We start from the raw sequence: 26,778 nt of genomic DNA on the forward strand, positions 1-26,778 counted from the left end.
GTCTTGTTCTCCCGGCTTCAGCCGAGAGGGAGAGCTGCATAGCGCCCCTCCATTTCTCCTGCCGCTTCGCTGAAGGGGCGCTGAGCAGAGAGGGGGAGATTTTTTCCCCCTTGTTCTTCCCTTCTAAAACAAGGTGTGTGCTATGGTCGGGTGCGTCCTATAGAGCGAAAAATATGGTAACCTGTGACCTTCCAAATGCAGTTGATCTCCAACTCCCATCGCCCCCAGCCTGCTTGGTCAAGTAGAATATGTTGTAGTTTAACAACATCTTGGGGTCCACAAATTAGCCACCCTAGAGAATCCTATCTTCCCTGGAAGAATACAAGCCAAAAACGATGCTTATCAAAGACTTCTGTGCCCCACATGCTAGGGAGTTCTCCAACTCAGCTGGAGACTTTAAGCGACTGCAGCTTGTTTGTGAATTTTGAAATCCACAGCGATGTTCATCTTTGATTTAAAGCTTTTTCCTTCTTGTTTATTTTTGTTGGAAACCCTTGTAGCAGTTAGGTTCTGTGTCTGATGCATGTCAAATTATTTTGGGTATATTCCTTTCACCAGGAAGCTAAATCGTATTCACTGGAAACTTTCAAATGTGGAAAATTACTCACGGATGCGGCTAAAGTTGGTACAAAATTACAATTTCAACTCTCATCAGGAGGCCAGTGCCCTAAGGGATAATCTAGGTGAGATCTAATATCTTTTTTTTGAATAAATTTTATTTTTGCATTTTCTGTTTTACATAAACAAATGAATCAAATACATAAACATATAATCCCTTCGGACTCCCCCCTCCAGATCTTAATATAATGATTTCCCCCTCTGCATCTCTTTCATAATTCTATTCTTATAAATCCTTTGTCAATCCATAGTTCAAATTTTTACTACAAGTTTTCTGTCAATCCTACCAATGTATGCAATTGTTTACAATAGCTTTTCAAATCAATTAGAAACCTTCCCCATTCTTTATTAAAGACTTCCTCTTCCTGGTTTCTGATTCTCCCTGTAGGTTTTGCCATCTCGGCATAGTTCATCAATTTTGTTTAGTGTGTTTTATAATCTCATTTTTTAAAAATCTTAAAATAGTCTGATTCGTCTCTGATCTCTCCCCCCCCCCACAGGAAACTATGTAGTCTAAAATACGTCTGTGCAAATCAGTTTGTTCTCCCCCCCCCCCCGCATCCCTTGCAATGATTATAACAGTATAATATGAACAGAAACCATGTGATTTAATAGAACTTTTGTGTGGTTAACTTCTTTCAGCGATATACCGTATTTTTCGCCCCATAGGGCGCACCGGCCCATAGGGTGCACCTAGTTTTTTGGGGGGGAAATAAAGAAAAAAAATATTTTCCCCCAGGTGCCGGGCTGGGGTGGGGGAAGCCCGAGCTTCCCCCGACCCCAGCCCCCAGAACAGGCTGCTATCCGCGAGCCGTGGGAGAGCTGTGCGAAGCCCGAAGCCTAGGGGCGCTGAGCTCAGCGCGCCCCAGGCTTCTAGGTGCAGGCAGCTCTCCGCAAGCCGTGGGAGAGCTGCGCGAAGTCGGCAGCTCTCCCACGGCTTGCGGGTAGCTTCCTGAAGCCTGGAGAGCGAGAGGGGTCAGTGTGCACCGACCCTTCTTGCTCTCCAGGCTTCAGCGAAAGCCTGCATTCGCCCCATAGGACGCACACACATTCCCCCTTCATTTTTGGAGGGGAAAAAGTGTGTCCTATAGGGCGAAAAATACGGTAAGTCTAGCAGAATGCAGCTGACTTTGTAAAATCTCGCTTTATCTCAAAAGGAGTCCAGCAGGCGCCGCCGTCGAGCGAGGCTTTGCTTCTGGAGGCTGTGAAGCAAGTGAAAGTCAGCGATATGGAGGATGATATACTTGAACTGCCAGATGAAGATCCGGCATCTAATACAAGCATGTATGTCGCAAAGCCTGGTTATCCGGAGGCTGGAATCCAAAGAGCTGCTTTGTTCTTGCCCAAGGGCGCAGTAGGATTTCCAAAATAAATTTGATTTGAGTAGCTGATGGCCATGCCTTTGTCATAGATACTCCCCCCCTCCAGGTCCCCTCTGTTTTCAGAAGTTATTTTACACGTGGGCACGAGGAAACTGCTTTCAAGAAGCACAAACCCAGAGGTTGAGCGGAACTAATTTTGCAGGTGTTTTGGACGCCAGAACAAACGTCTCTCCAGAAAAGAATGGTTAAATCTGTTCTGCACAGGTCCACTCTGTGTTGTTGTTGTAATTAAAAATGTGACTTAAGCTGATTGATCAGTCCAGCGTTTTAAATATTATTTTATGCATGAGGAAAAAAAATGTTAAGTCCCACATTTAGGTACAAAAATACAAGTACAGTATAGGTTGAGGAAACCTGACTTGGCAGCAGTACATGTTAAAAAGATCTGTGTCCTGGTAGCTCACAAGCTGAACATTGAGCCAGCAGTGTGATGTCCACATCACAATTTGTAATAGTCTGAATCTATTCTGAGCTAGACAGACTACATCTGGAATACCATGTCCAGGTCAGGGCTCCACATTTTAAGAAAGAGATTGGCAAACTGCAATATGACTAGAGAGGACAATACGGTGAGAAATCGGGAAACAAAGTCCTATGAGGAGTGATTGAAAGAGTTGGCTATGTTTAGTCTGGAGAGGAGAGATGATCTGAAGGACTGCCATGAAGAAGATGGAACACACCTGTGCTCTGTTGCTCTAGGTGTCAGGACTAGAGCCAATGGGTGGAAATTGCAGGAAGCAACTTAAGCAGAGGTTGGATGACTATCTCTGTTGAGGATGCTGTAGTTGGATCTCGCACTGCGTTGAGCAGTGGCTTAGATTAGATGGCTTCTAAGGACCCTTCCAGGGATGCGGGTGGCGCTGTGGGTTAAACCACAGAGCCTAGGACTTGCCGATCACAAGATCGGCGGTTCGAATCCCCGCGATGGGGTGAGCTCCCGTTGCTCAGTCCCTGCTCCTGCCAACCTAGCAGTTCGAAAGCGCCTCAAAGTGCAAGTAGATAAATAGGTACTGCTCTGGCAGGAAGGTAAACGGCGTTTCCATGTGCTGCTCTGGTTCACCAGAAGCGGCTTAGTCATGCTGGCCACATGACCCGGAAACTGTCTGCGGACAAACGCCGGCTCCCTCGGCCTATAGAGCGAGATGAGCGCGCAACCCCAGAGTCGGTCACGACTGGACCTAATGGTCAGGGGTCCCTTTACCTTTACCTTTTAAGGACCCTTCCAATTCTATGATTTTGTTTGCAGTGGTGGTCAGCTCAAGTTGGAACCTCTGCCCAAAAGGTGAAAAAGATTAGACCTGAACCACCCACCTCTACCACGTTTGTTTGATGATGATAATCAGAGATGCGTTGCTATACTAGGAACAACATGAGCAGCTACAGACCACCTACTTGCTGCATTTAAATCAGAACTCAGCTCTTTTATGCATGATAAAACTGCTGTGTATACTGTTAGGGGAGAGTGCAAAGAGAGCGATGGGTGGGGGGAATAGAGAGTTGCATCTTCTAGACCTCCCCGTTGATTCTAGCCTGTCGTTTGGTGTTCCTGCTGCAGGGATGAAAAGGAGGAGCAGAGCCAGAAAGAGAAACTTGTGCTCTCTGAAGACTGCGAACTTATTACAATCATTAATGTCATCCCCGGCAGGCTGGAGGTCACTACACAGCACATTTACTTCTACGATGGCAGCATTGAAAAAGAGGAAGGTGAGGCCTGCAATGTAATAACAGCGAGCGTTGTGTGGACAGTTTTGCTGTACGCATTTTTACTTTGGAATTACCATACTTTTTGCTCTATATGACTCACTTTTTCCCTCCTAAAAAGTAAGGGGAAATGTGTGTGCGTCTTATGGAGCGAATGCAGGCTGCGCAGCTATCCCAGAAGCCAGGACAGCAAGAGGGATTTCTGCGCAGCGATCCCTCTTGCTGTTCTGGCTTCTGAGATAGCTGCGCAGCTTGCATTCGCTCCATAAGATGCACACACATTTCCCCTTACTTTTTAGGAGGGAAAAAGTGAGCAAAAAATATGGTACTCTGCAGGGGAAAGTTTAAGGACCGCCCACTCTCAGATTCTGCTAGTGAGTGAGCAAGACATGGAACAGAGGCGTTCTGTATTGTAAAGGTTTTAGCACCAATAATAAAGCTTTTGAAAGGACCAAGGAGGCATCTTTCCTGATCGCTCTCGAGCAACCACCTGATCGCCATAACACTAGTCAGCTTAGGGTTTGGTACAGATGAAATCAGGCTGCAAATTTGCATCACATAGGGGGTAAATCTGGGTGTTTGCCAAGCCTTATGTTAGGTGATGAAGCGATGAGAGCTGCTCCTGTAAAAAGCATGTGCAGTTTCTTGAAATATTGCACACATGGCGTTTCCTCATGTGTGTTTGATGTCCCCAAGAAGGTTTAGTTTCTCGCGCTGCTCAAAAACAGGAGCACTGTAGCTCCAAATGAAGTAACTGGCTCTCTTTTCCCTTGAAGCCTCGGTGCATTCCTGCATTTTGCCACTGTTCAGTTTCCCCCCAGGAAGCGCTGCTCATAAGGAAATGTTATGCTGTTACAGGGCCTGGGACTTGGAGGTGTGCCATTAAACTTGTACATGTCACATGTGCAAATATACAGATACCAAAGACAATGTTCCTATGTAGGCAAGAGGGGTATGCCCATGTGCAAGTTTAATGTTTTTGAAGCGTTTTACCGAACCTTGCTGCTTTGGCTTCAAATAATAATAATAAATAATAATAATACAGTGGTACCTTGGTTTGTGAGCAGCCTAGTTTATGACCATTTTGGATTACGACCAATTCAAACCCGGTTTGCCAATTCTTTTTTATTGCGACCTGTTTTTTTATTACGACCTGGGATTATGAACAATTTTTTTTGGTTTACAAACAATTTTGGGGGGATTACGACCCCTTTTTTTGGGAGGCCCCATTGGTGAAAGCGCGCCTTGGGTTACGACCTGTTTTGGTTTACGAACAGACCTCCAGAACGGATTATGGTCGTAAACCAAGTTATTATTTATACCCCACCCATCCAGCTGGGTTTCCCCAGCCATTCTGGGCGGCTTCCAACAAAAGATTAAAAATACATTAAGACATCAGTCATCAAACAGGGCCGCCTTCAGATGTCTTCTAAACGTCAGATAGTTGTTTATTTCCTTGACATCTGATGGGAGGGCTTTCCACAGGGCGGGTGCCACTACCGAGAAGGCCCTCTGCCTGGTTCCCTGTAACCTCGCTTCTCACAGGGAGGGAACTGCCAGAAGGCCCTCGGAGCTGGACCACAGTGTCAGGGTTGAACGATGGGGGTGGAGACGCACCTTCAGGTATACTGTGCTGAGGCCGTTTAGGGCTTAACGGTCACCTCACCACCAACACTTTGAATTGTGCTCGGAAACGTACTGGTACAATAAGTTATATGCCTGTTCAACATATTTCACAACAATGACCATCTTTTCTTTACAGGTATAGGTTTTGATTTCAAATGGCCTCTTTCTCAGATTCGAGAGATTCATTTGCGTCGCTATAACTTGAGGAGGTCAGCTCTGGAGATCTTCTTCGTTGACCAGACCAATTACTTCCTGAACTTTAAAAAGGAGGTATGTCTTCTTAAAGGTGAAATTCGTAACAAGGTGACCTCTGGCAGTTGCTGCATGGTAAAAAGATGAACAGTTTTCAACTCAGCTGTACAATGTAAACATTCCTGACTGGTTGAGGATATACTGCACTATTTGTTGATTTGCCCAGAGAATTTTTTTATCTCAAAAATCCAGCTCTTTGAAAAAAGTAACTATAAACCTACTGAAATCGGCATTCCACCATAGCATAAAAGAGTAAAGATTTGTCTTTTTGTGTAACTTGTTTTTTATTACCGTATTTTTCGCACCATAGGACGCACTTTTTCCCTCCTAAAAAGCAAGGGAAAATGTGTGTGCGTCCTATGGAGCGAATGCAGGCTTTCGCTGAAGCCTGGAGAGCGAGAGGGGTCGGTGCGCACCGACCCCTCTCGCTCTCCAGGCTTCAGGAAGCTATCCGCTAGGAGTGGGAGACCCAGCTCTCCCACCGCTAGCGGACCACTGCGCTAATCCAGAAGCTTGGGGCGTGCGGAGCTCAGCGCGCCCCAAGCTTCTGGGTGCCGGCAAGGTCTCCGCTAGCCCTGGGAGAGCCCCGCGACGTCGCCCGGCTCTCCCAGGGCTAGCGGACCACTGCGCTAATCCAGAAGCTTGGGGCATGCGGAGCTCAGCGCGCCCCAAGCTTCTGGGTGCCGGCAAGGTCTCCGCTAGCCCTGGGAGAGCCCCGCGACGTCGCCCGGCTCTCCCAGGGCTAGCGGACCACTGCGCTAATCCAGAAGCTTGGGGCGTGCGGAGCTCAGCGCGCCCCAAGCTTCTGGGTGCCGGCAAGGTCTCCGCTAGCCCTGGGAGAGCCCCGCGACGTCGCCCGGCTCTCCCAGGGCTAGCGGACCACTGCGCTAATCCAGAAGCTTGGGGCATGCGGAGCTCAGCGCGCCCCAAGCTTCTGGGTGCCGGCAAGGTCTCCGCTAGCCCTGGGAGAGCTCCGCGACGTCGCCCGGCTCTCCCAGGGCTAGCGGACCACTGCGCTAATCCAGAAGCTTGGGGTGTGCGGAGCTCAGCACGCCCCAAGCTTCTGGGTGCCGGCAAGGTCTCCGCTAGCCCTGGGAGAGCCCCGCGACGTCGCCCGGCTCTCCCAGGGCTAGCGGACCACTGCGCTAATCCAGAAGCTTGGGGCGTGCGGAGCTCAGCGCGCCCCAAGCTTCTGGGTGCCAGCAAGGTCTCCGCTAGCCCTGGGAGAGCCCCGCGACGGCTAGCGGAGACCTTGCCGGCGCCCAGAAGCTTGGGGCGCGCTGAGCTCCGCACGCCCCAAGCTTCGGGATTAGCGCTCCGCTAGCCGTGTCTAGGCTGCGGATAGCAGCCTGCTTCCCGGAGCGTCGGGCGCTCTGAAAACAGAGCTCCCGGCGCTTCGGGAACACACCCGCAGCGTGGGGACCCTTGCAGGAGCTCCCCGCAAGGCTCCCCACGCTGCGGATAGCAGCCTGCCGCCCGGCGGGTGGGGCGCCCTGAAGCAGAGTGCCCCTCGCGCCAGGCATACATCCGCAGCTTGGGGAGCCCTGCAGCAGTTCCCCGCAAGGCTCCCCAAGCTGCGGATAGCAGCCTGCTTCCCGGAGCGTTGGGCGCCCTGAAAGCAGAGCGCCTGGCGCTTCGGGAACACATCCGCTGCGTGGAGAGCCTTGCAGGAGTTCCCCGCAAGGCTCCCCAAGCTGCGGATAGCAGCCTGCCGCCCGGTGGGTGGGGCGCCCTAAAGCAGAGCGCCCCTCACGCCAGGCATACATCCGCAGCGTGGGGAGCCCTGCAGCAGTTCCCCGCAAGGCTCCCCAAGCTGCGGATAGCAGCCTGCCGCCCGGCGGGTGGGGCGCCCTGAAGCAGAGCGCCCCGCGCGCTAGGCAGACATCAGCCAGCCCCACAAGCTCGGGGGACAGCAGGGAGGCGCAGCGCCACTATCCCGCTGTTCCTCGACCTGGTTCGGTTTCCCTGACCTGCTTTTGGGGGGGAAATAAAGGGAAAATTTTTTTCCTTTATTTCCCCCCCAAAAAACTAGGCACGTCCTATGGTCCGGTGCGTCCAATCGTGCGAAAAATACGGTACTCTGAATGTTTTATGTACATAATTCTTTGATAAAGTGCTAAAGGGGAAATCAAAGGTGTGGTTTTATTGATAAGCTGTTAAATTGGCTGCGAAACAGCAGGCTTCTAAAGCAAATTCATTGGACTGGCTCTTGAAAAAGACAATTGTCTAACCAGACATAGAAGATTAATGGGCAATATTCAACATTAGACATATTCAGACTGGACCCATTGAAATCGATGCACTCAAGTAACTAGTCCAATGATTTCAATGGATCTGCTGTGAGTATCACTTAGTTGGATTGAGTAGACATAAAAAGTTAATTTTCTAGAAAGCAGGAGGGATAATATTTGATTCAAAGTCATTAAATTCATGTGTGCGGTGGGAGGAAACAGTAAGGGAAAAATTACATTCTTTCCAGAATGCTTATTTGGCATTTTCTTGGATGAATTAATCTATTGTACTCTGTTATAGGCAAGAAATAAAGTGTACAGCCGAATTCTGTCTCTATGTTCCCCAAATATTAGTGGGACAAGATCTCCACAAGAATTATTTAAAGCATCTGGACTGACCCAGGTAAGAAGATGTTGCCAGGAATGGCTTGGGAATTTTTAAATTTTTAATTATGGTTTCTGTAGTAGGGTAGAACCTGCCCTTTTAAAAAGCCCGGAACCTAACCGTTCTCTCTCCCAGTGATTTCCCAGCTTCAGAACTCAGGAAAAACCCCATTTTGTTTTATATCGGGCATGGGGAACCTGTCGCCTTCCATTGGCCACTGGACTACAGCTCCCATAAGCCCTGAACACTGGCTGTGCTTTGGGGACTGATGGGAATTGTAGTCCAACAAATCGCTGGCAGGTCACAGGTTGATCATCCCTGCTTTACAAAATATCCCCAGTAGTCCGCTCTGCTGACATAATAATACTTTTTGCAAACCACTTTTGAGTTGCAATGTGCTATTAAAAATACGTAAAATAAATATACAAAAGGCAACCTCCACTTCTTTGTGTTCTGATCCCTCTGTTAAGAAAAGCCTGTTGGCAAAGTATAATACAATAAGCCCTAATTTGTGATGTGTAAAAGATGGAGTTCCCATTTCCAGCTATGACTGGGTTTTTTCCATCCTGCTGATGTTTGGTTAGCCACATCAGACACAAAATTTCTGATTTGGATGCAGCATGCACATTGCACATTGCCATAGCTGTTAACTTACGGATTTGAAAATAAGGGACCAGCAGCCTCAAAAATAAGGGATCAGCAGCCAAAATAAGGGATTTTAGTCAGCCAGCAGCCAAACGAAGCCTCAAGCGGTGGTTCCCACAGCGCAGCAACCCGGCAAAGGGGATGCAGCAAGAAAAACCACTGTCACCTCTCCGCTGGGAAGCGCTGAGCAAAGGCGAGTCCCCAGGCAACACGGCCGATTTGATCGGCACAAGGCATGCAAGCTCCACCCCCCAGTCGTTCTTAGACTCCTTATTGGGTGAGCAATGCAGCCAAGCAACACAGTTGGAGCCTCCCTCCTCCCTGGCCGGCAGGGAGGGAGGAAGAGGAGCTGCTTCCTTTGAAACCCGGGAAATTTAAGGGACATCACCAATAAGGGACAGCAGTGGGACACGGCGCTGGGATAAGGGACTTTCCCGCCAAATAAGGGACACTTGACAGCTATGCACATTGTCGATAAACATGACAGGGAAGCTTGCACATGAACTTTATCGGTTAATCACTTGTCATATGGACCCACCAGTGCTCCTGCTCTTCGAGAACTTGTAAGGCGGACGGGTGTCTCTTTCTTAGAAATTCCTAACGGACTTCCTAGGACCAGGAATGCCCAGGGGTTCCCTCGAGGAAAGCCATCAGTGTCAAACAGTAACACAGGCTTCCTCAACCTCAGCCCTACAGATGTTTTTGGCCTGCAACTCCCATGATCCCTAGCTAGCAGGACCAGTGGTCAGGGATGATGGGAATTGTAGTCTCAAAACATCTGGAGGGCCGAGGTGGAGGAAGCCTGAGGTAACACATGCCCACTCCAGATGGCCGGTAGTGGTGCAGAATCGGAAGGCATTCCAACCAAAGCCTTGTGGTTTTGTTTACAATTTTAAGAGACTTTGAGCCATTGTGTTAGGGCGGGATAAAAGTCCAAAATAAATAAACGTGTAAACTTGAATTTCCCCCTTAATTTTGTCACCTGAAGATATGTTGTTTGGTTCATTCAGCTACAGTGGTACCTCAGGTTAAGTACTTAATTCGTTCCGGAGGTCCGTTCTTAACCTGAAACTGTTCTTAACCTGAAGCACCACTTTAGCTAATGGGGCCTCCTGCTACTGCCGTGCCGCCGGAGCACGATTTCTGTTCTCATCCTGAAGCAAAGTTCTTAAGTGAGCAGAGTGTGTAACCTGAAGCGTATGTAACCTGAGGTACCACTGTACTGGCAAGATGTGTGGCCTAACCGTGATGCTCATTAACAGCTTTGATTTTTCGTTTTCTTTTATTTGTAGAAATGGGTGAACAGAGAGATCTCAAACTTTGACTACCTCATTCAATTAAACACAATGGCAGGACGAACCTATAATGACCTTGCACAGTATCCTGTAGTAAGTTTTCTCCCCATCCAGCTCCCAGTGTCTTCTTTCCAGACTAGAATTCAGTATTTACATTTGTGGGGAGAAGCGATGTGAGATCTGAAACCTGTTTGTCTTCCCCATTCAAGTTTCCATGGATCCTACAGGATTATACTTCAGAAGAATTGGATCTCAATAACCCAGCCGTGTTCAGGGATCTGTCCAAGCCCATTGGCGTGGCGAATGAAAAGAACGCCAAGGCTGTACTGGAAAGGTACTGTATCTCATTTAAAATGACCAAAGTATTTAGTTAAATTTGCATTCTTACTGGGTTTTTTTTTGGGGGGGGGGAGCTCTTAGTATGTTTACCTTCCTATTCTAAGTTTCATCTGACAATGATGCTGTTGATTCAAATGGTGGTAAAGAAATTCACGGAAGCTAAACGTAGGTGGGAATCGATAGATGCGAGTTTAGTTGTTAACAGCGTTTTGAGACACACTTGGCCCAAACCAGCAAGGAAGGAAGCAATACTTGAAGCTATGGGCAGGCTGGTGGTGGTGGGGAGAGCAAGAATAGCTATACTGTGGAACCTCGGAACAATTTGGAACCCGAATGCTGAAAACCCGAGAATGAATTCTTCCGTTTTCAAATCTGCCTCAGAAGTCAAGCGGCTTCTGAGGCACGTTTCTCCATTTTATCCATGGAATTTGCCGACCTCCCATTGCGCCTTGGTTGTCGAATGTTTTGAAAGTCGAACAGTCTTCCAGAACGGATTGTGTTCGGCACCCGAGATACCACTGTACCTTGGTTCCCAAACTCAATCTGTTGTGGAGTTCGACTTCCGAAACGTTCGCAAATGAAGGCGCAGTTTCTGATTGGCTGATTGGCCCTGGAAACCATGCCGACAGCCAAAATGGATGTTTGCCTTCCAAAAAACATTTGCAAACTGGAACACTTCTGGGTTTGCGACGTTCGGAAGCTAAGCGGTTCGGGAACCAAGGTAACATATTGGTTGTATTGATAAATAAGCATGGTAAAGAAAATAACCATGGTTCATTATTGAGACTTTGTGCTGTGTACAGCCATAGTAAGGTAAAGGTAAAGGGACCCCTGACCATTAGGTCCAGTCGTGGCCGACTCTGGGGTTGCGGCGCTCATCTCGCTTTATTGGCCGAGGGAGCCGGTGTACAGCTTCTGGGTCATGTGGCCAGCAGGACTAAGCCGCTTCTGGTGAACCAGAGCAGCGCACGGAAATGCCGTTTACCTTCCTGCCAGAGCGGTACCTATTTATCTACTTGCACTTTGACATGCTTTCGAACTGCTAGGTTGGCAGGAGCAGGGACCGAGCAACGGGAGCTCACCCCGTCACGGGGATTCGAACCGCCGACCTTCTGATCGGCAAGCCCTAGGCTCTGTGGTTTAACCCACAGCGCTTTTCAGAAATTTGGCAGGTGGCATTGTAGAGCTGGTAGAGGAGGCACCCGGCCTCTCAGATCATTCAAAACGCTTTGGATTTCAGTCCACTCCCAGGTGATCTTGAAAGTTCTTGCTACTACTGGCTTTGCTTAACCACACAGTTTCAAATTGGGTTCCTTCAAACAAACCATAGTAAGTGCCAACCACGGTTTCTCATTACATCTGAATGTGGTGGGTATATATACCTCAGAACTCCCGAATGATGGCTTCAGAAGAACCTGTTGTAGATCTCAAGTTAAAGTGATCTGCGCACTGTTTGGCTAGCTCATCTTAGGTAAAGGTAAAGGGACCCCTGACCATTAGGTCCAGTCATGACCGACTCTGGGGTTATGGCGCTCATCTCGCTTTATTGGCCGAAGGAGCCGGCGTACAGCTTCCGGGTCATGTGGCCAGCAGGACTAAGCCGCTTCTGGTGAACCAGAGCAGCGCACGGAAATGCCGTTTACCTTCCTGCCAGAGCGGTACCTATTTATCTACTTGCACTTTGACGTGCTTTCGAACTGCTAGGTTGGCAGGAGCAGGGACCGAGCAACGGGATCTCACCCCGCCACGGGGATTCAAACTGCCGACCTTCTGATCGGCAAGTCCTAGGCTCTGTGGTTTAACCCACAGCACCACCCGCGCTCATCTTACTTTCAAACTAATGCTTGCTCTCCCCAAAATATGTGTGTTGCTCTTTATTTTCCCCCGTGTTCTAAAGTGAGCATAGTTGCAACACCCTGTAATAACGCCGTTTCCCAAACATTTTTGGTGGAAGAGTGTTTTTAATATCACAGGTGCTAACCGGTGACAGAATAACATCTTGGTTGGGGGGGGGGAATCCTGAAATGTTCATATACCAGAAATCAGAATTTGATTGATCAGAAGTAATTTCGTTGTCCCCGAGAGGGGGCAATGACAATAAAGATATTATTATTATTATTATTATTATTGATTCATTTGCTGAGAGAATTCAGCTATGGAACCCCTATTCTCTCTCTCTCTCTAAGATATGAGAACTTTGAAGATCCGCTTGGAATTGTCGACAAGTTCCACTACGGCACTCACTATTCCAACGCAGCTGGAGTCATGCATTACCTCATCCGAGTAGAGCCTTTTACCACATTGCACATCCAGCTTCAGAGTGGCAGGTAGGAGTATGACATGAATCAGTCGGAAACATCTCCATCCTTGCTGTCTCGGTTAAGGATGAACCCTCCTCTCTCTGGAAAGCACTTCTCTGGCATATTTTGTAATGGAATTCTACAAAGCATTGATCCAGAGCAGAACTGCGACGTATAGTTGTTGTTGTGTGTTTAGACATGTCCGACTCTTCGTGACCCCGTGGATCGGAGCACGCCAGGCACTCTTGTCTTCCACTGCCTCCCGCAGTTTGGTCAAACTCATGCTGGTAGCTTCAAGAACACTGTCCAACCATCTCGTCCTCTGTCGTCCCCTTCTCCTTGTGCCCTCCATCTTTCCCAACATCAGGGTCTTCTCCAGGGAGTCTTCTCTTCTTATGAGGTGGCCAAAGTATTGGAGCCTCAGCTTCACGATCTGTCCTTCCAGTGAGCACTCAGGGCTGATTTCCTTCAGAATGGAGAGGTTTGATCTTCTTGCAGTCCATGGGACTCTCAAGAGTCTCCTCCAGCACCATAATTCATGGTGCTACACCATAATTCTTGAGCTACAGATTGGCAATTTCAAAAGTCTGTATAAGGGCTTTCACACTACTGTTCTGGGTTCCTCTCCTCCCTTGGTGAGTGGGGCCCCCTGTTGCAACAGTTCAATAAAGATTAGGCTTACTAGCTGCTTTGCTTCCCAATATTCGCTGCTGAAATAGATTGCTTGCATCTTCTTCCCTTTGGCAAATGACTGTACTGTTGAAATGGCAACGAGATCACCCTGGCCTATTTATTCTGAATGTTTGTAAGTGATGCCAATAAAGGTTTGATGATGATGAATACAGTGGTACCCCGGGAAGTACTTAATTCGTTCCGGAGGTCCATACTTAACCTGAAACTGTTCTTAACCTGAAGCACCACTTTAGCTAATGGGGCCTCCTGCTGCTGCCACGCCGCCGGAGCATGATTTCTGTTCTCATCCTGAAGTAAAGTTCTTAACCCGAGGTATTATTTCTGGGTTAGCGGAGTCTGTAACCTGAAGCGTCTGTAACCCGAGGTACCACTGTATTCTCTGGTTGGCCTCTGTTATTTTCTCCTATAGATAGAGAACCCACATAAGGACTCTATACGGGCTCTTGGGTTCTATAACACCATTGTGGACCACACGATGGTAGGATTGGGCCATTTAAGCTGTCAAACGAATGCAGACAGCTATGCTGTTTAAGCAGAATCCTGGCATTTGCATTGATAGTATCCCTCCTTACGCCTTGGATTGCATTCAGAGATTTCTCAGGGCACATGTCCCATGCGTTCTCTAACCCACAGATTTGACTGTGCGGATCGGCAGTTCCATTCCATTCCTGCTACCTGGCAGGCTCTCATGGAGAACCCCAACGATGTGAAAGAGCTAATCCCAGAATTCTTCTACTTTCCAGAGTTCTTAGAGAATCAAAATAGTAAGTAGTGGAATGTTTTTCTGGCTGTGCGTTTCCCTGAGGAGAAGCTGCCTGGTTGTAGCTAACTATTCTAAGTAAAGTGCTTGGCTGAAATTTTGATCCCTTAGTTGCAGGGCACATAGAAATTCACATACAGCTAATAAACATGGGAGTTCTTTTTAGCCAAATTACTGGTTGTTTAATGTATTCCAGAGGTGTATACCTCACAGATGTTGTTGGGACTCCAGCTCCCAGGTTCCTCATTCCTGATATATTCTGTTGTATAACTGTTTCTGAAATACATTTCTGTGGCAAAGTAATCATTTACTTACGCAGCATTTTTTTTTTTGTTCTCTCACCTCCCTTCCATATGGACTTTTAAAAACTCCTGATAAATACTTCATTTACCGTTTCCGAGCACAATTCAAAGTGTTGGTACTGACCTTTAAAGCCCTAAACGGCCTCAGTCCTGTATACCTGAAGGAGTGTCTCCACCTCCATCGTTCTGCCCAGACACTGAGGTCCAGCGCTGAGGGCCTTCTGGTGGTATCCTTGCTGCGAGAAGCCAAGTTACAGGGAACCAGGCAGAGGGCCTTCTCGGTAGTGGTGCCTGCCCTGTGGAATGCCCTCCCAGCAGATGTCAAGGCAATAAGCAACTATTTTACTTTTAAAAGACAACTGAAGGCGGCCCTGTTTAGGGAAGTTTTTAATGTTTGATGCTGTATTGTTTTTAATATTCAGTTGGAAGCCGCCCAGAGTGGCTGGGGAAACCCAGCCAGATGGGCTTGGTATAAATAATAAGCTGTTGTTGTTTTGTTGTTTGTTTTTCATGGTTGAACAGCAACCTAATTGTCTTAATTGCGGCTCTGCAGATTTCAGCTTGGGTCAGCTGCAGATCTCGAAAGAACTCGTGAATGATGTTCTTCTCCCGAAATGGGCCCAGTCACCAGAGGACTTCATTTTTAAACACAGGAAAGCTTTGGTGAGCTATTGATTGCCCTCTGGGCTCAGTGGAGTATCGAAAATGCACATAGCACATGCTGCCCACAAGGCTTAAGCTGTACATTTTGTTGCTGCCTTTTGATTTGCATGTACAGTGGTGCCCCGCAAGACGAATGCCTCGCAAGACGAAAAACTCGCTAAACGAAAGGGTTTTCCGTTTTTTGAGCTACTTCGCAAGACGAATTTCCCTATGGGCTTGCTTCGCAAGACGAAAACGTCTTGCAAGTTTGTTTCCTTTTTCTTAGCACCATTAATACAGTTGCGACTTGACTTTGAGGAGCAACTCATAGAACACAATGTACATAGTAGCCTTTTTTGAGGTTTTTAAAGACTTTGGTGAGTTTTGAAGCTTTTCCAAAACTTCTTTTGCAGCCATTTGGTAAGTTAAGCTTTTAAAACTTTGGGGGGGGGTGTGGATTTTGGGTTGGGGTGTTTGGAATTCAAGGACTTGGTGTTGGGGAGGGGTTTGCAAGAATCTGGAAGCTTGTGTGTTTTTTTCCTGCATTTTTATGATTTTCTGTGACCATTGGGCCACTCTGCTGTTTTTTTAAAAAAAAATCTGGGTTTGAATTTTGAAATGCTCTTTACAGTATGTGTGACTTTAAAGAGCACTTAATAAACTTCTGGATTTGAATTTCTGTGTGCTGAGTGGCTGGGGCAACAGTTGGGGAGGGGTTTGCAAGAATCTGGAAGCTTGTGGTTTTTTCCCCTGCATTTTTATGATTTTCTGTGACCATTGGGCCACTCTGCTGTTTTTTTAAAAAAATTCTGGATTTGAATTTCTGTGTGCTGGGTGGCTGGGGGAACAGTTGGGTAGGGGTTTGCAAGAATCTGGAAGCTTGTGTTTTTCCCCCTGCATTTTTATGATTTTCTGTGACCATTGGGCCACTCTGCTGTTTTTTTAAAAAAAATTCTGGGTTTGAATTTTGAAATGCTCTTTACAGTATGTGTGACTTTAAAGAGCACTTAATAAACTCTTGTTGTACCAAATTTGGCTTTGTTTGGACTTTTTTTGACCATAGGAACGCATTAATTGATTTTCAATGCATTCCTATGGGATTTCGTGCTTCGCAAGACAAAAAATTCGCTAGACGAAAAATTCGCTAGACGAATTAATTTCGTCTTGCGAGGCACCACTGTACAATACTTTGCAGCGGCCTCCACCGCCACTTTTCCTGTGAATGCTGAAACCCGTTCTCTCGGTCTGTCCTAGGAGTCGGAGTACGTCTCTGCTCATCTCCACGAGTGGATAGATCTCATTTTTGGCTACAAACAGAGAGGACCAGCTGCGGTGGAGGCCCTGAATGTGTTCTATTACTGTACTTACGAAGGTACCAAGCTATGTTTTTCTTGTTTAGTCGTTTAGCCGTGTGTGACTCTTCATAACCTCATGGACCTGAACACGCCAGGCACTCCTGTCTTCCACTGCCTCCCGCAGTTTGGTCAAACTCATGCTGGTAGCTTCAAGAACACTGCCCAACCATCTCGTCCTCTGTCGTCCCCTTCTCCTTGTGCCCTCCATCTTTCCCAACATCAGGGTCTTTCCCAGGGAGTCTTCTCTTCTCATGAGGTGGCCAAAGTATTGGAGCCTCAGCTTCACGATCTGCCCTTCCAGTGAGCACTCAGGGCTGATTTCCTTCAGAATGGAGAGGGTTGATCTTCTTGCAGTCCATGGGACTCTCAAGAGTCTCCTCCAGCACCATAATTCAAAAGCATCCATTCTTCGGCGATCAGCCTTCTGCTACTCTTAAATCATTGTATCGTGTGGGAAGGAGTTAAATGTGATTTACATGGCAAAATTATTGCACCTTGCTGATTTCTGCCTCATAGCATTCTATGGCTAATTCCCATTGAGCCGCAACATCGTGGTAGAGTAGGGTGGGGGGAGGCAAAGTGTTAGGAAAATGTTCTTTAAAAAACAGATAAAAGTTCCTGGAAGCTTTAAAGAGGGTTCCAGAATTTTCTTTAGTGTGTAGGAGTGGCATTCTCGGCTTGTCTGGTGTCAGCTGGAGGTGAAAATAAAGGGAGAAAGTTGCAGGCTGCAATTTCCGCACAAGGAAAGCACATGTGCGCACACATGCTGTCAGCACGCACACTGACAATAAGGTTGGAACTAAGAAGGTTGGAACTAAGGTTGGAACATGTGCTGCTGATATTGTGGGTTTTGCTGTGTCAGGATTGTCAATTACTGGACTGAGATTATACTGTGCTGGAGAGATAAAGAAGGAATGCAAATAGCTTGTATATAAAAGTAACAGAAATGATTGTGGGTCATCCCACGTCAGTTCCAACGTGGTCATGCCACCCACCATCTCGGATTTTGATGAAACCTGGTGTACACCCTTCCCTTATGGTTGAAAGAAACCCCCTTAAATTTTTCACCTCTGTCTCAAACGGTTTTAATTTTATAGCACTTCAAAGTTTTGTGAAAACTGTGTTTCTGTTCCTCTTGAGAAGACATAAGAGACCCATAAATTTTATTCTTTGTTGAGAAAGAGCATGTCTTTGCAATAATTTTCACCATCAAAAACTTTTGATTCCATCATGCCCTCCAACTGAAAATTTAGGTTTTCTAAACCTCATTTTCCACCAAAAAAACTACATTTGTACATTTTTTTTAGGCATTTATAAAATCTTTTGAGTGTTTGTGTATTTTTCCCTGAAATCCTCATCATGTTATTGAGCTCTGTGTAAAATTTCAAAGAGATCTTATCATTGGTTATGGAGAAAAAATATAAAACACACACAAGGCTGAGGATCTCAAGAGGGACAGAAACACAGATTTCATGAAACCTTGAAGTGCTATAAAACTAAAACTGTTTGAGATAGATGGGGGAAATGTAAGGGTTGGGTTTCTTTCAACCATAAGGGAAGGGTGCACACCAAGTTTCATCAAAATCCGAGACGGTGGGTGGCGAAACCCTTGTTTTTTGCATTGATTTGATGCGGAATGACCCTTGTGCAACCAGTCAAGCATTAAAGAAGCTCTTGACTGGAGAATTTGAGTATGACTCCTGTTCTTGTCCTCTGCCTCCAAGGAAAAACTATAAACAGTAAGAAGTGGTTTTACTGGGGTGCCACCACAGAAAAAGAAAAGCGCAGAAATGTGTGGGCGGTAACCTTTAATACAAAGGTCTCCATCCTTTAACGAAGGAGCATCGTGGGAACAGTTGCAAAGGAGGCAGCAACTACATGCCTCCCAGTAACAGATAAATTAGGTGAAATACCTTGTGCCTAAATTATGTAATTAAATGAATGGGGTGTGCTGTGCTGATTTGTTTACTGTCATCCCAGGAGCTGTTGATCTTGATGCCTTGACCGACGAGAAAGAAAGGAAAGCTTTAGAGGGGATGATTAATAATTTTGGACAAACACCTTGTCAGCTACTCAAGGTAAGTCCTTTGGCGCCAATAGAGAACACAAGTTTGCTATCCAGTCTACTTCCTGCACTGAAACACTCCTTTTGCATATGCTGTGGGTGGAGGGGAAGAGAGGGGAAGAATATATTGTTTCTGGGGTGTGTGTGTAGTCCAAAGGCACACAAGGCCTTTGAGTCTTGTTGAAATTAAGTTGGTCTAGCTCTGGTCAGGGATGCAGGTGGCGCTGTGGGTTAATCCACAGAGCCTAGGACTTGCCAATCAGAAGGTCGGCAGTTCGAATCCCTGTGACGGGGTGAGCTCCCGTTGCTCGGTCCCTGCTCCTGCCAACCTAGCAGTTCGAAAGCACATCAAAGTGCAAGTAGATCAATAGGTACCGCTCCGGCGGGAAGGTAAACAGCGTTTCCATGCTCTGCTCTGGTTCGTCAGAACCACATGCTGGCCACATGACCCGGAAGCTGTACGCCGGCTCCCTCGGCCAATAAAGCGAGATGAGCGCTGCAACCCCAGAGTCGGTCACGACTGGACCTAAAGGTCAGGGGTCCCTTTACCTTTACCTTTAGCTCTGGTCAGTGCCTGGGAACCACACGGTCACCGCCTTGAGTTCCACGGCGGGAGAAATGTGGACTGTAAATGTAGAAAAACAAATAAATATGCAGAGTTGAAAACTTAAATTTGGCTAGAGAGCCCGTGTGGGTGTATATGTTTCATCCTGCCATCATTGTACTGGATTTACTAAGTTATTCTCCTAGGCTCCTTGCAAAATGTGCTTGCCCAATAATTGTGCGTGGTTAGGCATGCCTAAATTCCTAGTGACTTCGTTGCCAGGTGTGAAGAAGGCTTCCACAATTGCGACTTTCCCTGCTATTAATGTTTTTTCCCCAGGAGCCGCATCCTGCGAGGCTGTCTGCGGCGGAAGTGGTGCTGAAGCAGACCAGAAATGAAAATGCCGCATTTCACCTGTTCCAACATCTCCCTGAATTGAAGTCATTCTTCATTGAGGTAACATCTTGACAACATTGCATAAACATGAATTTAGAGAGAGTCGGCTTGAAAACAACGAGGTTCTTTCTAGCTAGGCCAATATCTGCAGCCACTCTGCCTTTCTTGTTCGTTGCAAGGCTTAGGTTACCTATCTGTGGTGCAAGCAATGTATTCAAAAGGCTAGGGCTGGTCTCTTATAAGATTGGCTTGGGGCCCTGGCACTGTTCCACAAAATCAATGAGTGTTAGTCCTGACCTTTCTTCACCCACCATGCCTTCTTGCAAGGCGATTAACAGTGCAATGGTTATTCAACATCATTTCCCTGAGACTTGTCATGTTGTTCGGATGCCTGGTGACCGTCTTCCAAAGCAACTACTGTATTTTGCGCCCCATAGGGCACACCGGCCCATAAGGCGCACCTAATTTTTTTGAGGGGGGAAAAAGAAAAAAAATCCCCCCCCCCAAGGCATGAGGCCGGGGCGGGGGAAGCCCGAGCTTCCCCCGACCCCAGAACAGGCAGCTCTGCGCAAGCCGGGGGAGCCCTCCCACGGCTTGCGCAGAGCTACCCGAAGCCCTGGCGCGACTGCTCAGCGCGCCGGGGCTTCGGAGTGCAGGCAGCTCTGCACAAGCCGTGGGAGCCCGGGGGGGACTCCCGCCGGCTCCCTCGGCTTGCGCAGAGCTTCCTGAAGCCTGGAGAGGGAGAGGGGTCGGTGCGCACCGACCCCTCTCGCTCTCCAAGCTTCAGCGAAGGCCTGCATTCGCCCCATAGGACACACACACATTTCCCCTTCATTTTTGGAGGGGAAAAAGTGCGTCTTGTAGGGTGAAAAATACGGTACTCTATTCCAAACTTAAAAATGGAAAGCGTAATGCTGGTGGTCAACAAAAGATTTAAAGACACTCTCAAGGCAAATCTAAAGAAAAATGTAGTATAAACACAGAGAACTGGGAAACACTGGCCTGTGAGCTCTCCCGTTGGAGAACAGCCTTTACCAAAGGTGTCATGGGCTTTGAAGACACTCAAACTCCGGATGAGAGTTAGAAACGTGTGAAGAGGAAGGCACGCTTGGCAAACCCTCACCGTGATCAAATCCCGCCTGGAAACCTATGTCCCCACTGTGGAAGGACACGTGGATCCAGAATTGGCCTCCACAGTCACTTACGGACTCACTGTTAAAACCAGGCATAGCAAACTCGGCCCTCCAGATGTTTTGGGACTACAATTCCCATCATCCCTAGCTAACAGGACCAGTGGTCAGGGATGATGGGAAATGTAGTCTCAAAACATCTGGAGGGCCGAGTTTGCCTATGCCTGGTTAAAACCGTGTTCATGGAAGACAATCTTACTCGGCTACGAGTGATCGCCAACTCAGTCCTTATCTCATATGCACATATTTGGTATGGAGTGGCAAGGAGAATAACATTGCTGAGGAGCATACCTTTCCTACACTTTCTTGCCCTGTGCCTTTAGAGTACATGAGCCCAAGAAGCTGGTTTTTGACTGGTGGGTCAGAAACCTGCAGCCGGACTCCCAACTCCCATCAGCTCCAGCCAGCATGACCCCATTGGTCAGCGATGATGGGAGTTGTAGTCCAGCAGTATCTGCAGGGCAGGCGATTTCCCGTCCCAGCCATTACTGGGATGCAGTCTGACCCGAAGTGGATCTCAACAGCAGCCCTACAAGCGGAAGGGGGAGGAGAATGAGGGTGTGGATCCCCAATTGCATGATTGGGATAAAGTTTGACCCTTGCTCTAAAAATGTTGGAGACTGCTGTACCAAAAGGATTTGCACAACTTGTTGATATCAGGGGGATTCTTGCCAAATACTATCTGCCCAATGTCATCCAACGGTTGCCAACTGAAATTATTATTTTTTTCCACCCACCCACTCCTCTCTCTTAGGGGATCAGCGATGGGATACCTATTGTTAAGTCCATTGTCCCCAGGAATCAGTCACGTTCTTTCATGTCACAAGGGAGCCCAGAGATTTTGGTGAGTAGAGTGCTGCTGTTGTTGTTTGGGATTGTCAACTGAGTTTGATAGTGATTTGTATGATGTTAAGCCTTAAACGGCTCAGGACCGCAATACCTCAAGAACATCTTCTTCCCATACGAACCTACCTGGACCCTGAGATCATCTTCCGAGGCCCTTCTATGTGTGCCTCCTCCTCGAGAGGTTCGGAGGGTGGCAACACGAGAACAGGGCCTTCTCTGCAGTGGCTCCTCATCTGTGGAATGCTCTCCCCAGGGATGTTCGCCTGGCGCCTTCATTATATACTTTTAGGTGCCAGGCAAAAACGTTTCTTTTTAACCAGGCCTTTGCTTGATCTGATTGACATCCTATGCCCTTTTAGAGTGTGTTTTTTTATGGGGGGGGGCTGTTGGGTTGTTGTTTTATTTTTATTATGTATTTTGTGGTTTTATATCTTGATTTTATCTTGAGACCCCCCAGGTATAGGGCGGTATATAATTAATAATAATAATAATAATAATAATAATAATAATAATAATAATATTGATGCTGTTGCCCTATATAACTGTGAAAAACCACAAACATGGAGTGTTCTTTCAACTGAGCTCATTTTGTCCTGGTCTGAAGCACTTTCACTCTCTTCACGTAGATGAGATTATTATTACAGTGCCTAGTAAATGGCAGTAAAGATGCATCTCTTCCCTATTATTATTATTATTATTCATTATCATCATCATTATTATTACTGCTACCACTACTACAATCTAAACAAAGGGGGAAGTGGGGGGGAGGGGAGAAGAGAAGGAAAATCAGCTGTTCTCCTCCTTGATATTGATCGTTGTATAAATGTAGCTAGTTAGACGCACTGCTTTAATCGTTGATCATTTCTCTGTTTTCTCCCAATGCACGTTCTTCTGAAGGTAACCGTAAGTCAGAACTGCGTCATTGGAACTCATGGGTGGCTGCCTTATGACAGAAATATCTCCAACTATTTCACTTTTCTGAGAGATCAAACTGTGACAAATCCCAAGTGAGTAAAATCAGAATAAAGATCATTTTCTGGTCTTTATCGTGCCATGATTCAGGAGGACTTTCGTCAGACGTCTGAAGTGTTATCCTTGGTTGTAAACAACACAGATGTAGGTACAGTGGTACCTTGGGTTAAGTACTTTCGTTCCGGAGGTCCGTACTTAACCTGAAATTGTTCTTAACCTAAAGCACCACTTTAGCTAATGGGGCCTCCTGCTGCCGCCGTGCCGCCACCGCCCGATTTCTGTTCTCATCCTGAAGCAAAGTTCTTAACCTGAAGAACTATTTATGGGTTAGCAGAGTCTGTAACCTGAAGCATATGTAACCTGAAGCGCATGTAACCTGAAGCGTATGTAACCTGAAGCGCATGTAACCTGAAGCGTATGTAACCCGAGGTACCACTGTACAGAGGGAAAAAATGTGTATTAAAAGCTGGTGTCATGCAGTAGTTAGAACATGGACCATAATGTCTCAGAGCCTCTACTCAGCTGTGAAACTCGCCAGCTTTGAATGTATTTGAGTGGTTCAGACATATTGCCAAGCCATGTGGATAAGCAACGAGAAGCCTTGGGACCACACCTTCTGTTATTCTTCCCACTCCCAGTCATGGTTTGAGGCAAACCACAGTTTCCATTTTGTCTGAGCCAGCAAACTATGGCCAGCTCTTCATGGTCACCTTTATCTTAGTCACTTTGATAAGAGAGTCACACCTTGCGACCTGCCATAGTAAAAGGCCTTTAGCTAGTATGAGAATAATAATGCTCATTGCTGAGATTAAATATAGGAAATGAGCTTTGGGAATTTCGATAAATTACAAATTGCTTCCCTGTCCTTTGCATAGCTTTATTTCGTTTTCTGTATTTGTGCGGGTGAGTTTAATGAACTCATATTTATCTTGAAATTATGTTATTTGAGCTGAGCATTGTAGGTAGCGGAAATCAATGCCTTTGAGGAGGCAACGCAGACCTTAACGTAACCAATTGTTTGCAGAACACAACGAAGCGTGAGTGGTCCTTTTGCGCCAGGACTGGAGATTACACCCAAGTTGTTTGTAGCATCTCACGATGCAAAGCTGCTATTTAGTGGAGGCCATTGGGACAACAGCATCAGAGTGACGTCACTCACGAAGGGGAAATTGATGGCACAGCACATTAGGCACATGGGTAAGTCATTTCTGATAACGGGGAATGGGAGAGGGAGCATAGCTGTCAACTTACAGATTTGAAAATAAGGGGCCAGCAGCCTCGGAAGTAAGGGATCAGCAGCCAAAATAAGGGGTTTTCAGAGCACAGATATGTTCAAGTTCTGAGCCCCTCTGAGCCAAAGGCAGAAAGCCCAGCCAGCAGCCAAACGAAGCCTCAAGCGGTGGTTCCCACAGCGCAGCAACCCGGCAAAGGGGATGCAGCGAGGAAAACCACCATCACCTCTCCACTGGGAAGCGCTGAGCAAAGGCTCCTTATTGGGTGAGCAATGCAGCCAAGCAACACAGTTGGAGCCTCCCTCCTCCCTGGTCAGCAGGGAGGGAGGGAGAGGAGCTGCTTCCTTTGAAACCCGGGAAATTTAAGGGACATCATCAATAAGGGACAGCAGCGGGACACGGCGCTGGGATAAGGGAGTTTCCCGCCAAATAAGGGACGGTTGACAGCTATGAGAGGGAGAGATGGGTACTTCAGTATGTTGCTTTGATCAATTAGCAACAGTCGTGCACAAACTAGAAATGCAAAAGGAAGCCCCTTATGGAATGGATTCCCCCCTCCCCCCGGCGCAGAGAATTAGAGCTATCTCTGCTGCTTCGGTGCAATAGTACTTCTGCTTCCCAAAGTGATCCTGCTAATCTCATTGGATGATTTGGAGCCCAGGTAACCCACCAAGGCATTGGTCTCCCTGTCTTCTCTCCCCCCTGCCTAATTTATTTTTATTGATTTTCCAAATTATTACAAATCAACTCAAACCAAATTAAATAACCGTATTATTTGCTCTATAAGACTCACTTTTTCCCTCCTAAAAAGTAAGGGGAAATGTGTGCGCGTCTTATGGAGCGAATGCAGGCTGTGCAGCAAAAGGGATCGCTGCTTTCATTGTGCAGCAATCCCTCTTGCTGTTCTGGCTTCTGAGATTCAGAATATTTTTTTTCTTGTTTTCCTCCTCCAAAAACTAGGTGCGTCTTGCGGTCTGGTGTGTCTTATAGAGCGAAAAATACAGTAATACAATTTAATACAATACAATGATATTAATACAGTCAGGTTTCCCACTCCTGTTCCATCATCATTTCCATTCCTGATTATCCTCATTTTCTCGGATAGGCACATCCATTCTTATTTAGAGTCTGGCTGACACCCTTCACTTGCCGCTAAACCATTCTTCCAGCTGGCTGCTTTGCAGCGTAGAACCACGCACATGTTTTTGTAGAAGCTGGCACACCGCAGTCCCTTTTAAATTGCATTTTGAAAATTGGGAACGTATCTTGCCGTCCTCAGCTAATCGCTGTCCTTCTCTGTTCAGATATAGTGACGTGCCTGGCTATGGATTTCTGCGGAATCCATTTAATTTCGGGCTCGAGGGACACCACTTGTATGATATGGCAAGTTCTTCAGCAGGTAAGTTAGCTTCGGCAACCAGCAATGGGTTGGGAAGCAGCAAGGGGGGCGGGTGGAGAAGTGTTGTGACCTTGAGGTGTAATCGTCTTAAGAGCCAACTCATGCTTTCTGTGGTTGCTGAATTATGGAAAAATGTGTGAAATGTATAGGAGCAACTTGGGGATCTGCGATGGATGTGTGCCAGCAAGCCATTGGGATAACGGCTGACAAAGTAGGCTCTGGTGCTTGAAAGCTCATGTTAAGGTGCCAAGGAACAAGCAGTTTTAAATGTGACAAAATGTTGCCTGCTGCCCTATATTTCGAATTGGGTCTGAAGGATCCCTTAAAGAGCACGACTCACAGTTCCTTCGTTTATTTCTATTCAAGATTCCGATACAGTGGTGCCTCGCAAGACGAAAAGAATCCGTTCCGCGAGTCTCTTCATCTTGCGTTTTTTTTGTCTTGCGAAGCAATCCCATTAGCGGATTAGCGCTATTAGCGGGCTTAGTGGATCAGCTGATAAGCGGCTTAGCGGATCAGCTGTTAAGCAGCTTAGCGGCTTGGGGAAAAGGGGGGGGGAGGGGAAAAAACCCGCAGGAACTCGCAAGACATTTTCGTCTTGCGAAGCAAGCCCATAGGAAATTCGTTTTGCGAAGCACCTCCAAAACAGAAAACCGTTTCGTCTAGCGGGTTTTCCGTCTTGCGAGGCATTCGTCTTGCGGGGCACCACTGTATTCCCTTCTTCCTCCAGCCTCAAGGAAGTCGATAGAGAAACCATCACAGAAAACAACACATCGTTTATACCGTGGAGTCGTAGTTTTACTGATATTTACTAATATCAGTAAAACCCCACTTTAAAATAGTTTACCCCGTTCTGAGTACTCCAGCTTTTTTAGGAGTGTGGTAGCTGCTTCACAAGGCTGTGTTGATTTTTTAAAATGATGATCTATTTTATTTTATTTTAAATCACCTTTTCACAGAGAAATGAGTGATTCCCTCGGGCCTAAGGGCAAAACCACACTGTTTTTATTGTAACTCACTCTATGTGGGGCTGCCCTTGAGACTGACTCAGAAACTCCAGCGGGTGCAGAATGCCGCAGCAAGACTCCTTACGGGGTCCTCGCTGCGAGATCACATTCACCCGGTGCTATACCAGCTGCACTGGCTCCCAGTGGAGTACAGGATCAGGTTTAAGGTGCTGGTTTTAACCTTTAAAGCCCTATACGGCCTAGGACCCTCGTACCTACGGGACCGCCTCTCCTGGTATGTCCCACAGAGGAACCTACGGTCTTCAAACAAAAACATCTTGGAGGTCCCGGGCCACAGGGAGGTTAGGCTGGCCTCAACCAGAGCCAGGGCTTTTTCGGCTGTGGCTCCGATCTGGTGGAACGCTCTGTCACAAGAGACTAGGGCCCTGTAGGACTTGACATCTTTCCGCAAGGCCTGCAAGACAGAGCTGTTCCACCAGGCCTTTGGCCAAGGCACAGTCTGATCCCCTCCTCTGGCAATCCTCACAGAACTCTAGCCCAATGGTTGCCATTAATTTGATTTGAATTAATTTTATAATGAAATGATTTTAGAATGTTGTATTATTTTATTGTTGTTAGCCGCTTTGGCTGTGGAAGGGCG

At 47.0% G+C, this 26,778-nt stretch overlaps 1 protein-coding gene across 4 annotated transcripts in view; it reads left to right on the plus strand.

Moving 5' to 3' along the window:
• The window catches only part of NBEAL1 (neurobeachin like 1), a 139,618-nt gene that overhangs the window by 103,725 nt on the left and 9,115 nt on the right, over nt 1-26,778 (plus strand). For all 4 annotated transcript variants that reach the window (XR_014163085.1, XM_081889448.1, XM_081889447.1 and 1 more), the window contains 17 exons: nt 559-683; nt 1,776-1,902; nt 3,556-3,704; nt 5,464-5,597; nt 8,112-8,213; nt 10,133-10,228; nt 10,345-10,469; nt 12,661-12,801; nt 14,101-14,231; nt 15,083-15,192; nt 16,426-16,543; nt 18,507-18,604; nt 19,475-19,591; nt 21,476-21,565; nt 22,465-22,574; nt 23,564-23,736; nt 25,076-25,170. Coding sequence is in view for 3 of the 4 variants with exons in the window: in XM_081889448.1 (XP_081745574.1) it covers nt 559-683; nt 1,776-1,902; nt 3,556-3,704; nt 5,464-5,597; nt 8,112-8,213; nt 10,133-10,228; nt 10,345-10,469; nt 12,661-12,801; nt 14,101-14,231; nt 15,083-15,192; nt 16,426-16,543; nt 18,507-18,604; nt 19,475-19,591; nt 21,476-21,565; nt 22,465-22,574; nt 23,564-23,736; nt 25,076-25,170 (2,041 nt within the window). In the remaining variant the exon portion in view is untranslated. The remainder of the gene's footprint in view (nt 1-558; nt 684-1,775; nt 1,903-3,555; nt 3,705-5,463; nt 5,598-8,111; nt 8,214-10,132; nt 10,229-10,344; nt 10,470-12,660; nt 12,802-14,100; nt 14,232-15,082; nt 15,193-16,425; nt 16,544-18,506; nt 18,605-19,474; nt 19,592-21,475; nt 21,566-22,464; nt 22,575-23,563; nt 23,737-25,075; nt 25,171-26,778) is intronic.

The sequence above is a fragment of the Podarcis melisellensis genome (assembly GCF_964234715.1).
Source record: "Podarcis melisellensis genome assembly, chromosome: 1".
In the NCBI taxonomy this organism is placed as follows: domain Eukaryota; kingdom Metazoa; phylum Chordata; class Lepidosauria; order Squamata; family Lacertidae; genus Podarcis; species Podarcis melisellensis.